The 14,105-nt window shown below is 45.2% G+C and overlaps 2 protein-coding genes across 3 annotated transcripts in view; both read right to left on the bottom strand.

Moving 5' to 3' along the window:
• Positions 1-9,634, bottom strand: part of LOC119383634 (DNA damage-regulated autophagy modulator protein 1) — a 92,172-nt gene extending 82,538 nt beyond the window's left edge. The window contains exon 1 of the mRNA XM_037651901.2: positions 9,534-9,634. The gene's annotated coding sequence lies outside the window, so the exon portion shown is untranslated. The remainder of the gene's footprint in view (positions 1-9,533) is intronic.
• A 3,525-nt stretch (positions 9,635-13,159) lies between these two features.
• Positions 13,160-14,105, bottom strand: part of LOC119383632 (DNA damage-regulated autophagy modulator protein 1) — a 33,698-nt gene continuing 32,752 nt past the window's right edge. For both annotated transcript variants that reach the window (XM_037651898.2, XM_037651897.2), the window contains exon 7: positions 13,160-13,536. In XM_037651898.2, coding sequence (XP_037507826.1) covers positions 13,387-13,536 — 150 coding nt within the window. In that variant the 3' untranslated portion in view covers positions 13,160-13,386. The remainder of the gene's footprint in view (positions 13,537-14,105) is intronic.

Below are 14,105 nucleotides of genomic sequence, written 5' to 3'. Positions count from 1 at the left end.
GAGACTACAGTGAAGATTCGTCTGTAATCCACCATCTAGAGAAATTTCAACTATGCCATCACAGTCCACGCTCTTTTCCCAAAAGACTTAGTCGTCCATCAGGTTTCGTTTCGGCGGGAAACTCGCCATTTACGTCTTCACTTCACCATATGACACGAGGCGTTACTGAAGCACCCGATGACTTTGATTCTTCACCTCGCATACGTAGCCCATCGCCTGGTTTTCCTTCACGCGGCTCTGCAGTTGCTCCTAACGATTACCTCCTGCCTCATAAGGTTGCTGCGTTCACGGTAAGCGAGCTGAAGCATTGGGAGAATACCCAACGACCCCAGGATGAGCCCAAGAGGTGCCTTTCGCCAGAAGGTTCTATTTCAATAGTTCCGCAGTCTTGCCGAAATTCGCAACTGGAACCTGTTCAAGCCATCTCCGCTGCGGTATTGCCACCCAGTGCTGATGCACCCGTGAGTCGAATCGATGCAGAAGGCTCGGATGTATCAAACCTCACACGCAAATGTGAGTCAGAAGCGTCCGTAATGAACGACATCGCAGAAGCCTCTGAAGCGCTTTCTAGCAATGATGGCGCTCTATCCACAGTGTCCGACAAGCATCACAACAGCCCACAGTGCACCGCCTACCTAGTGGACACCACATCAGCTTACGAAGACAATCTAACTCATGTCCTTAATAGTAGTGCACACAAGCAACTTCCGCAACATCAGGAATTCCAACAAAGGCAACTCCAGGAATATCAGCCAACACAACAAAGACTCCAGCAAAGGCAACGACGAATAAAAACTTCATCGGAAGCTCATTCACGGATTGAAGGACGTCCGAAGACAAGATCATTAACCCAAAGGAAAATTAAAGATGTAAAGCATCTGCCCATACACCGCCAGAGACGTCTTCTGCACTACAGAAAGCGACAAAAAAGGCACAAAGTCATCAGTTGTACTCCACAAGAACATCGACGTCGTCCTGTCAGCTTCGGTCAACGAACACGCAAACGGAAGGCACGCAGTGTGTACAAGCCACGACAAAGACCCCAACGCCTACATCTGACCTGCCGATGCTACAAGGTCTCCCATCCGTGTTCGTTTTTCACGGGAGCCCAAGCTGTGTTTTCATCAGCATCCAGGTGCCGGGGAGGCCTATGTCATCTGCTGTGGAACAGCCAGCCTCGCCACCGGAGCTGCGCTGGACATCACCGGACTGCTGAACCGCGTTTCAACGTTCTGGCAAGGTCATTGAACTCATTAGGCACAAGGAACTATTGGCCTATTTTTCTCGTATTTGCTGCTCGTAAATCGCGCACTCTTTCGGGGGGAGGGGGAAACGTGTGACGCATGAAGCCATGGCAGGAAAGTGGACGAGGAAGAAGTGCGCGTGAATGGAATAAAAGTATGGCGTCTGTGCCGCTGGACGTCTCTCATTCATAGCGGCACACACACACACACACCACACACACACACACACACACACACACACACACACACACACACACACACACACACACACACACCACGCACACACACCACACACACACACACACGCACGCACACGCACGCACGCACACGCACGCACACACACACGCACGCACGCACACACACACACACACACACACACACACACACACACACACACACACACACACTGTCTTTAAGCCCTGATTGTCACATTGCTCTGGACCTGATTGTTTATGATGGGAAATGCGCTACTGGAACGGAGACTGGACGCTACTGGAACGAAGAAAACAGGAAAGTTAATGCGTGTTTCTTTTTTTTCCTTTCTGTACGTTTAATCATGATTTATGCGCCATATCGCGTCGTTGCCTATCTCGTTGTTTCTTTCTTTTTATTTGCTATCCTCCAAGTATTTTTTTTTTCAATCACTCAATCACTCATAGTGTCCGTTTGGGTCGCAGAAGTAGCGTCTTTTCCTCACCTCATTGATGATTATATCAAGAACCTCCCTCCCCCCTCCTCAGTACCACTGTTGAGAATAGAAGTGGCGTAGCAAACAGTAACGTTTCCAACATCCTCCCTTTAAAGTTCCAGTTAATTCTACCCACCATAGCTGAAAGTTTTCAAAATTTTTACGCCAACTGATCAGGAATTGTTGAACGTTATGTAAATACGTATCGTTATTAAGCTACCTATAAGACACAAGGAAGCTTGCAATGCGCGAATGACCATGACATCCTGCTTACCATGAGGCAAAAACAGCCAGCTCTTTGCGAAGACCGACAGTAGGAACACGAGGCACATATTCCGCCTGTCTTCGTAAAGTGTGCGCTGTTTATGCCTCATGATAAACAACCGACTAGCTCGAGATGTGGTATTCGAATCCTGTTTACGCCCATGCCGTCAAACCATAAACCATCGTGCCATTCTGTAGCATTCTGTAGCACATCCTTACGTCAGGATATGTTTACACTAGCAGCATGAGCCGTATGTCGCGTGGTTCGTTCGAGTTTTCCTTAACGGCAGCTGCTACTGGGGCGTAGTGCCACAAGCGGGGCGCTCGCTCGTGCAAGCCTGGAGGCGGTGTACTAGAGCCAATTTGTACTGGGACCTCGAAAGCTTCCTTGTTGTTTCCGCACGTGCGAAGCGAAGTGACGTCTGAGTGGCTGATACATACACAAGCGCACATGGCCTAACATCAATGTAGGTTAGGTCCAGGAATCGAGCAGTCGTCGCTGGTAATGGGAAATCGATAGAGCTTTCGCTTCTCAACGCTTCCTATCAAAAAAAAAAAAAAATTGGCCGCGTATCTGCGTGCTTCGCTGCAAATGTCGTCGAAAGACGATAATCTTCTGCCGGCCGTAGTTATAAACTCGAACGCCGCAGCGTGATTCGACGAGGTTGCTGAGAATGAGGTCGTGCTCCACATTGTCGAAGGCCGACTTAAGGTCCAGCGCAAGCAAAGCGCGGGTTTGAGCCCCCCGCGATGGACCCAAGACCTGCTCTTTCAACTGGGGTAACACGTCCTCCAGAGCAGTGGGAAGGCATCCTTCGCGAAGGCGCCCCCGAGGTCTGTCGGGCGCTCGTCCAGAGGGCCCGGGCTATCGCAGAGGTTGCCATAGGAGTGCCGAATAGGGACCCTCCCGTTTTCTTTAAATTTTATAACGATAAATCTTCTGGGCCGTACTAGCATGATCCTCCTTCCTCTATACTGAATCGCAGCATCTGGCTCCTAGCGTCGCATTTGCAGCGCAGCCCAAAAAACACTAGCATTTTGAGCGCAGCGCAAGAAACACTAGGGTTTTTAGAATTACGTATCTATATATTTTCTAGTAAAGGAACACACCACCTAATACTCACGTGTTGATGTTACGCCTCAGGTATGCATAACATTTTGCTTTTTGATCGACAATGTTCACAAGTATGAACGGCGATACCAGTTCAAGATGGCTGGGCGTTCAGAAAGTGGTTAAACTTTGGCCGGGTGGCTGAATCGGTGACAAACAAACAGAAAGACAGACAGACAGACCAAAATTTCTGCGTCTAAGTTCCCCAAGAAAGACTATCGTCTTTAATACCGCGTTATGGGACTGCGGATATTCGTGGGAGGACAAACCAGAGAGTTAAACGCGATCCATAAGCTATCGATTCGCAATTGATCGCTGTAGTTTGTTCAAATGATCCGTCGCATGGGCTCGGTGGTTACGTAATCATCATAGTAACTATCACCATGAGCGCCATGCATTCAGCGGTAGGGGCACGTAAATACATCGTGTGTACCAACAGTACATTTCAAGGCTTCCTGCGTCGACACATTGGCCACCGGACTTAAACTATCCGCCCTGGTTGCTAGAGCTACCAACTATTGAAACGTCAATAGAAGGACTTCGTAGTAAACATGACGTACCAGCCATTGCCGCTCTACAGTTGGCCTCACATCACCTGTTTGACAGGTACCAAGGCTGCACTCACGTGTACACTGATGGCTCCGTCAACAAAGAGACTGCGACATCAGCATTCATCGTTCCGGAGTTACGTGAGGAATATGCATGTCGGCTGGGTTATCTTTCCTCTTCAACAACATCGGAGCTCGTAGCTATTTTGCTAGCCATCGGCTTTATTAAACTGTCAACGAGGCCCAGAAGGTGGGTCGTAACACGGATTCCCTGGCGGCTCTTGCGTGTGTGGAAAATGCCACTTCAGGCAAAATAGATATACGTATAGTACACGCGATCTTGAAAGAGCTTTCAGAAGCTACGAAGTCAGGTCATCACGTGGCATTTCCGTGGGTTCCCAGTCATTGTGGAATCAGGGGAAATGAAATGGCAGATGAGTTGGCGAAAGGCGCTCATCATTACGCACAAACCCGCCTCATTCCTGTATCCCAATGTGACATAAACCGAATTTTACGAAGAACAAAACGTGAATTATGTTTATCCACCTGGTTCCCAGACAGCAGAAAGAAATCGATCTTGTACGCTGTTGACCCTAACATTGAGTGCCAATTAGACCCCCAACTCCCAAGACGTATCGACACACTCATTCATCGCCTAAGACTCGGAACCGCTTACACAAAACACTTCTTATTTCTGATTCATCGTGCATCATCGTCAACACGTTCGTGCGGCCACGACGACTAGGATGTGCACCATCTGTTGCTCGACTGTCCCAAGCACGACACACATAGACAGCGACTCGAACAGGAACTTCACACGCTGGACTCTGATCGAACGCTTTCCTTAGCGAAAATACTAGGCCCATGGCCGACTAGGATAAACCATAAAGCAATGAAAGTGCTCCAGCGTTTTTTTGAAGACACTAATATTTGCGATGGCTACTGGGTTCTTGAACTTGTAGGACTGTATATATGTATATATATATATATTATTATTTATTTTGTTATCCTAACAACTATGTGGAAAGGGGTAGCCGTCACCAAGCAATGGTGACAACTCCTTCATTAATTTTCTATTTCAATAAAAAGAAAGCAACTTATTCTGGGGATAATCAACCAGAACGGTACGCTGTGGCACAGAACGGAAACTGAGTGTAAAATGTCCTAAATGCTCAGAACGATAATATTTCCATAAAAAGCGGCTTTGCTAGTAACGAGCGAAACTGGCTTGATTGAGCCAATTGAGGGTTAAAGTGATGTATAGCTCTTGCTCGAGAATCATGAGAACACGCTCATGAACGAGCAAGTCTGGCAATTCATTTCAATATTCTAAAGTGACAACCGTGTAGAGGTTCGCTCAAAGCAACGGCAGTGCTATGTGAACATTGAAAGGTCATACGCAGAAGTGCGGCAAACAAACAAAAAAAAAAGGACAAAGGAACTGTTGGTATCAATACATGGCACTTTATACAGCTTTACGCGACCTATCGAAAGGACAGGTTCAATTTCTCCCTCTCCTGTGGTTACAATATTATCACGGGGAGGAGGGGGGAATGCAGGAGCATTACTTAATCATAACCATAACTCGCACATTACTAAACCATTAAGTTGCCTGGAGTAGTTTCATAGCCAATTAAATTCGGTGTTTCCACCACCTTTGCAGCTTCCTGGGACTCGCAAACGTATCTCGTTACTTTCAGGGGTCCCGTGGACGCATAACTGATGCGGGGGCCCACTTACCCGGAAACAGTGAACTCCTCGCTGATACGAATGTATCCCATTTCACGTCACGGGATGTCGTCAGGCCAGCAATCACGCACGAACCGAGCGCTCTGTCGCACGCATCGGTTTGCGGTACGCGACGGAGCTGTCGGAAGCGTGCCAATGGATGACACTGTGGTGACTTGCGTAGAAACCCCCCCTTCCCAAAACACCTGCGATCGCTTCTCATTATCGGTGAGCTCCCAAGCGCGGCGTTACTGTCTGCGTGTGGATGCAAGCGCATAGAGCTCGCTCAGCTGTATCGCGGTCGCGTCTGCATTGTGCCGCATCGTGTATAACAGCGAAGGACGCCAGCGGAACAATCATGTTTTGTAGTGATCCAAATGAAACCATTCCATTTCACGTGTTGTGAATATCTGGGCGACGGAGACATGAAAAAAAAAAAGACAGCTGGTTCGTGCGACCAAAGTTCCAGCGCAGCTGCTGCTTTCGGGCACTTGCGATAAGGTAGATAGGTAGCGTGTATTTAAACCAACTATTTCAAAGCTTGCCCGAATGTGGCTCACGTGCTACGAAAAAAAGAAAGAAAGAAAGCTTTCTCAAACATAACACTTGCAAGCCTTTCTGTAGAAATGTTTACAAAGACTGCATATTATAGTTACGGTTGAAAGTGAAAGAGCAAAGCAGTCATCAGCACCGGCAGTTGCTGGGATGCGAACTTTATGGATGAAAGGAAGGGCTGGAGTCAGAAGATAGAATTATGAGTTTCGCGTAAATTACATTCTCTCCTCCGTACCGTGCACTCATCTTGAATTCGCAATTTACAATCTGCAAATTACCCCACTCTTGTATTTAATAACTTTAGTTATACACCCGATTCATAGATAACTTCCCAAAGTGGTTGTAGGCCATGTTTACTTAGCGAAAAACAAGAACAAGAACAGCATGTTGAGATAGCCGGCTCTAACGCAGCACACATTCCAGTGTTTTCGCTTATAAAAAAAAAACAGAATTTTGGCAGCGCTATCTAGTTATTAAAGCGTGCACAGGCCAGTGAAATACTTTGTGTAAGATCGCCTTGCATTTCATTTCGCAGAACAATTTTGTTTCTCGAAGATCTAGGTGAAAAAAGAAACAAAAAAAAAAACGTACTGTGTCTTCGGATTCGAGGAAGAGGCCTACCTTGAGAAACTAACACTAAGAGGATGTGTCGTTTTTTTTTTCTAAAAGAGCGAAATCCAGAAACAGAGACTGGGCTGAATTTCAAAGGAGCATAAAACGCGCCTAAGTATCTTTCACTTTTAAAACAATTGTAATCAAAATGGGGCAATGCTTCATTGTAACGCAGTATCAAAACAGCAGTTTCGAATCCGAAATGAGCCATATCCTGCATCAGTTTGAATCAAACTGAGCCATATTCATTAAACCAGCGCTGCGTCAACAATCGTGACCGAAAACACCAACATGGCTGCATCCAATCTGTTTCATTTCTCTTCCTAGTTGCTTTCCTACCGTGCTTTAGTTCAGCAATGAGTTTTTCTTAGGTCGTGTCGGTATTGACTGAAGGGCGTGATGTTGTAGGGCAAAACTCTAATATAAAGAGGTCGACTTTCCTACTTCTTTCTGCCTCTTAGTGCTTCGTTTCGAGTTTTGCGCTACGATGACATGTCCTTCTTCCGCTCCAAGACGGTATATTTGAAATCGAAGACATCTGAAATGAAGATATTGGGCATCGATCTATTCCTTCGAATAGGAAAAAGTGATCCGAAATGGTGCGGCATAAAACGAGCTAAGAAGAAGAAGAGCTGAAGTATTTTATGAAGGCCTTCAATGGATGCCAAGAACAAGATAACGTTGCCAACACTCCCGAATGGTGCACGTTTTGCCTGGAAGAACCACTGCTAGCACTACAAGTCTAGTCATAGCCTTTGCGCCCATGCAGCAAACGACGGCACCGGTGGAAGAACACGGATGGTATTAATTTTGTCGAAAAAAATTGCTCCATCGTTCATTCGCTGCGATTTAGACTTCTTTTAGGAGCTCATTCAAGCCCAAATGAAATGTTCCAATCTATAAGAGCCAAATCCAAATTTTACTCCTGAATCCCGGCGATAGTGGGCTGTATAGCTTTTAGCCGCAACATAGATATGAGGTATTTTGATGACATGAGTACACTGGTAAAAAAAAAATTGTTGGAGGGGGCCCGAGCACATTGTCAGTAGCGAAAATATGCGTTTCTTGAGTTTCAGTAAAAGTGGACTTCGCTCTTTTAGGAAAAATAAAAAACACCACATATATCCGCTTATTTCTTGCCTTACAATGAGAAGCTTCTTATTCGGGGTCGAACTTGCAAAGCGTATTTTGTGAAGTGCATTTTCCCATTGGCCGACAGCACTCACTAACAATACGCCCAGCACAGGTTTGCTCCAAATGTTCTTTTACGAAAACTTCTAGCGAAAGACATTTTTGTGAACTCTGTCCTGGATGCAGAACGGAGGAGGCTACCCTGCACAGGGGAATGAGATGGCGAAGATTCAAAGAAGAGTAAAGAAACGAGAAAGAGGAAAATTGTTTATAGCATTAAAGGCGATGCATGCTGTACACTGATAGCGGCGATCACAGTCGTCGGCCGTCGGTAGTGTGGTTTTCGGAGGAACGCGTCGTGTTTTATACATGAATGATCGAAAATTGTAGCGTTATCGCCAGGGCTCGGGCTAGCTCCAGAATAAACTCGACTACTCGTGTCGTGCGCGAAATCTCCTCAGAATAATCTAAACCTACCAGGACCTTTCTTTTTAATGGAGCGTGACCCCAGCATTTCACGAGCCCTTTTGCTGCCGCTCCTGTTAAGTATGGGAAGACGCGTAAAACATGGTCCACACACAGGCAATGCAATGCACACTGAGATGCACCCCATCCAAGTCCTTTAAATTGTTGGAGTATTTAGTTGCTTTGATGCTGCCACCTATTGGTACCGCTGTCTATATATCTTTGGCATCATAGTACCGCATGTCAATGAGCTTCCTCTTGCTGAACAGCTTTGACAGAGTAGGTGATATTCTATCCTTTGAGGTAGTTACTTTAATTTTTTATGTATTGAGTATCTTCAAAGGATTTGCTGAATCCTGACCTCGATGCTTTGCCGCCATTTGCTCCCAATTTCGATTGCTCATTTAGAGATCGCTTTAGTTACAGCTGTATTCCTTTCCTCTATGTCGTCATTACATTCCTAATGTAAAACCTTGTATTTGTTCTAAAAGGCAATCCTCAATTCCTCTGTTTTTGTTTTCACCTTTATATCTAAATCTTATTGTGTACTGCATGTGCTGTGGATACGCGAACTTCCATAGTAAGAATGTGCGCTATTACTCATAAACAGGAATGAGGTGCCTCAGGGTTTATCGATGACGCCACAACACGTCGTGTCGCTGTCGGTACCTGTTATCTACACGTCAACGACTAACTCCTTTAAATCTAACGGGTCAAGGATTACACGGCGCGTTTGGCAAAGATAGGTCTGCCCATCGCAGCGCACTGTGTTTCCATCTGTAGCTATGGAAAGCTGCGAAAGCGCAGTAGAGCAATACAAAAACAACAATAGTAACAATAGTAAGAATAAAATTATAATAATAGGGTTTTACGTGCTGAAATCACCGTGTGATTATGAGTCACACCATAGCGGAGGGCTCCGGAAATTTCAACCATCTGGTGTTCTTTAACGTGCACTGACATCGCACAGTACACGGACTTCTAGCATTTCGCCTCCGTCGAAATGCGACTGCCACGGCCGGAATCGAACCCGCGACTTTCGGGTCAGCAGCTGAGCACCGTAACCACTTCAACACCGAGGCGGGCAAGAGTGATACAAGTGAGGGCGGGAGCGCAAAGAGGCTCGGCTTTACAACAATACGGTCGCGGCCCATACGCCATTAGAGTTTTCGATGTCGAAGTCTTACCCGCTGTCATGGAGGCTCCTATTGAAGCCGGGTTGCTCTGTCGCGTCGTCGCATGCTGTCAGCACAGACCACCGTATCGTTCTACCTTCTGCACCAACGGCAAGTGATCGCGCCCGCCATTGTCATTGAACTCTATATGCCGCGAATACCACAGAGCGCGTGTGACTCTTCGATAACAGATGTTCTCTGCGTGCAAAGGACAGCACAATGGACGGCGTAGTAGATAGATGACCTCTAGGACCTCTCTGTAGCATTGCTTCTTTCTTTTTTTTTTCCCTTTTAGGCCTAGTAGCTAAACATACGTTCTGGTAGTGGGAAGGCGTGCTTTGTGATTGGACGCTCCCTCTTTGCCTACACATCTGGACCGTACTACGTGCAAAGTACGACAAGCTATACATGCGTGAATTGTGTGATGTTTTATTCTCTTGATATATTTTATTTCCCCATATAAGTGTATTGTTTTCATTTCTTAAAATACTTCTTTTGTATTTGGGTTTTGTTTACGATGCTAGAGTATAAAAATAACGCTTCTTGGCCTATTGGCTAAGGTCAAAGTGCTCAGAAAACAACATAATGTTGCCTGCCTTATGAACCAACAAATAAAGTTGCCTATCTAATCGTTTAGGGACGAAAAGCAGTGGCAACACACTGTTATTCCATCGGAGGGTTACTGTGAATTTAGTGTACCTAAATATATATATACACTGTGTCCCAGCTATCACGCAGCACAATTTAAAAAAAAGGAAATGGCCTTACACGAACCAAACCTACTGCATATTGTTCCTAGCACACTGGAGTAGCCACTGGTACTTTTTTCGTTTATGAGATTAAAGTAATTAGTCATAATTATATTGGTAACTCGAAAACTATTCACCTAATTGTCAAAATGTCAATGAGGCTTATGTAGGCATGCTCAAATGGCATCTAACTGCGCTACTTTCAACAACGTGCTAATTGCGCCCTCATTTCTTCTGGTTGATCAAGAAAGCCCGCGAAATATGAAAAGTGACACGTGACTAGACTGTTGCGCGCGTCGAGCACCAGCGCCCTCAAACAGGCTCCATATGAGGTAGACAGTATCAAGAGAAAAATGCAGAAAGAAAAAAAAAATGCACCGCCCTATCTGCCACTCCTCGGCCTAAGAAACGCACCGCTTGGCTTAGAGTCAGGCCGTGATCAGGACACCTGCCACGTTATCAGTGAGAACAGTCGCGCGTGAGATATGGATGATGATTGTGGCGTACTGTCGAACGGAATGAATCCCAGTGGAATTGCAAGCATATCGCTGGAGCCCGACCTGTACCCTTGCCAAAATGCGGAACGCTGTCTCTGGCCACGGATAACAGGAAGAGCGGTTGTTTGCAGTAAGCTTATTTGAGGGCGCTGGTTTCCATTGCGGATGGGAGCGTAGTCACGTGTTATTTTTCATATTTCGCGGGCTTTCTTTATCAGCCGGAAAAAATGCGTACATAATTAGTACGTTGCTAAAAATTGCGCAGTTACATGCCCTTCGAACATGCCTACATACGCCTCATTGACATTTCGACAATTAGGTGAGTACTTGTCGAGTTACAAATATTATTATGACTAATTAATTAAACCTCATTAACGACAAAAATACCAGTGGCTACTCCAGTGTACTAGGAACAATATGCAGTACGTTTGCTTCGCGTAACGCCATTCCTCTTTTTTTTAAATCGTGCTGCGTGATAGCTGGGACACCCGGTATATATTATATATATATATATATATATATATATATATAATATATATATATATATATATATATATATATATATAATATATATATATATATATATATATATATATATATATATATATATATATATATATATATATATATATATATATATATATATATATATATATATATATATATATTCTTTATTTAGATACTGAAAGCAATTGTTGAAACGAAGATAATGCGAGAAGGATTGCAATAAACGACGGTTTTGTAGCTTAACACCTGAAGCTACAAACGAAACTGGGCTTTTATTGAACGATAGCGTCTTATCTTCATAAAGACAAAGTGACTGTGCTCTGGAAATGTGAAACCTACTTGCAATGTCCCAGCTATTCAGGCAAGTCCAGGACAGAGTGTGAATGAGTTGGCTTTTACAAATTGTGCAGTCACCGTCACACTGAACCCTAACAAGTCTTAAACGTTTTTTGTCTAGTTCGGGCGCCTTCACTCTTTCAGATATCCTTCCTTCAACATCATTTGGTGTTTGCTTATTAAATGCCGTGTTTGTTAAACTCATGTCACTCTAGACTTCTCTGTATTGTCGGAATAAAGTCTGTCAGTGGCCCCGCATCACGCCACTGCCAGCATTGCAGGACAAACTCCGAAGGAAGGACTTAAACTGACAGAAGAAAGCGGCCGTATCGTAACGCTTAACATTCTCATCTCTGTCCACGAACGATGTTTTTAGCTGGAGCGCATGCTGCATACAATTGTGATCTGCCATAATAAAAAATGTTCGAGCTCTTCCGCATTTACCGGAGCTCCTTGACTCGCCAACGATTAACCCTGACATACGCGAGGCATGTGCCCCGCGCATGCCACCGAATGATTTCCACAAGCAATCTTTCCTGGTTTGGCTTCTGCCGGCCTTTAAAGGGACACTAAAGGCAAATAACAGTTTATGTCAGAGTGAAAGCTCAGTCTATGACAACGTCTAAAACGGCAATATTATCAACAGCAGTGCCCTACTTACCGAGAAATTAAGCTAAATGTAGGAGTGGGACATTTTGGAACTGATCTCAACGAAGTGAGAGCGTCCGACTACAATTAATCACTAATAATCATACTAGCTGCAATAAAAAAGAACCTTCCATGCATCAAGAGACGTAATAAAATGCTGCTCGTTCTTTTCTGTTTGATTCATGGAAAAAAGAACCTCTCTGGCGTTGCCATGGGGAATGGCGCGAGTGGTTCAAGGATTCTGTTTTCGCCGAACTGCGCTTCACCCGGCGTCCTGATTAGCTCACGCGGTCGCGTCTCCGTGGTAGTTTCGGTATCGCGTACTGCCGCGTGTGTTTTGCACGCTCGTGAAAGTCGCTCTCACAGAAAGTTTGAGAAAAGGCCGCATACACGTGATGTTGCCGGATGCCCGAATGGTTCACGCCGCCAGTGCGCGCCGCCGCGCAGTAAAGGCGGGCAACATTGGGTACGGCAACAGTGACGCCAAAAAGGCCGCTTTCAGGCGGGTGGTTTGAAGCGCGCTAACGCGATGCGGACCATTAAAACATGATTTTATTTCAAAATAAGCACTTCCTGGGCACAAAAGTAGCACTGCTAGGTTTCTGGACCGCTATTTCAACAATAAATGCCGTCTTAATATTTGCATTTGGTGTCCCTTTAAACAGTTGGTCAAACCTTCCTTAGACACTTGACTGCGCTTTCCTCTCCTGGTGACATCATTCGATATGCTGACAAACTATCTGTAGTTTGGACTTCATTCATTGATTTATTCAATGCTCGTATCTGTGCATTGTATCTGTGCTTGTTTGTGGCATGTGCATCTGCGTGCTCGACATCACATAGACAAAGCTACGCCCTTTCAATGCGAAAAAAAGCGCACCCGATATATATTCGATTACTTTCAATATTTATTTGCACGAACGATGACACAAAACCTGTTTAAAATAATAAAATGCCAGTAGCATTAGTCTGCCTCGAAAAGTGAAAATAAAATAAAGTTCATGAGGTAGAATAGATTCTCCACAATCATACCAGCGATGGTCAAGACAGATGTCGATGAGTCAAACTGTGGGCCCCCATAAATGCTTGTAAAAAAAGTCCTGAGGGGTGGTTTTGCACACGATACACCTACTCCTTCTTTTCTCCCAATTCGTTGAGCTTTACGTCGAGCACGAATGTCGCTTTGCGGAAGTCCGGGATGTATGTGAGAACGTAGGACTGGAAGATGAACGCCATCAACCACTCGGCCGCAACCGCACTGAGCATTCCTTGCGGGTACTGGAAAGAAAACGAGAATAGAGAGATGGCTGTTTATTGAGACGAAATCTTTACGCACTCATCAGTAAATAATCCTGCGTCCGGTGGAGTCAACACGAATAATGCCAAAAGGTGAACCGTATTTAGTGCAATATTGCGTGAGGTGCACAAGGTTTGAAGGAAAGCAGGAAGGGGGGGGGGGGTTAAGGCTTGGCAAACTCATTCATGAGTCGACTCACCCGGACACAGATCGAGCCGTGAGTCTGAGACTGAGTGCTTACGGCTGAGTAATATCTTGGTGAGCTTGAGTCGGAATGAGTCCGGTTGAAAAAAAATTTTAGTGAGTCTGAGTCCGAGTGATTCCGGGCGAGGAAAATTTTAGTGAGTCCGAGTCCGAGTGAGCCCTAAGCGCAAAATGTATTTTTTGAGTGAGTTTGAGTGAGCACCACTTTTTTTTTTTTGCCGACCTATGATGCCAAGTGATCAGAAGTGATAATCAGTAGTGATAACCCATTACTGATGTTCAAACGCTTCGCTACAGTGTTTAAGGTGAATCAATTCATTTCAGTTAAGGAGATCGTCTGCCTGCA

The sequence above is a fragment of the Rhipicephalus sanguineus genome, chromosome 2 (assembly GCF_013339695.2).
Source record: "Rhipicephalus sanguineus isolate Rsan-2018 chromosome 2, BIME_Rsan_1.4, whole genome shotgun sequence".
NCBI lineage: Eukaryota > Metazoa > Arthropoda > Arachnida > Ixodida > Ixodidae > Rhipicephalus > Rhipicephalus sanguineus.
Note: the sequence above shows the minus strand (reverse complement) of the source record. Positions and strands in the feature narration are given on the sequence as shown.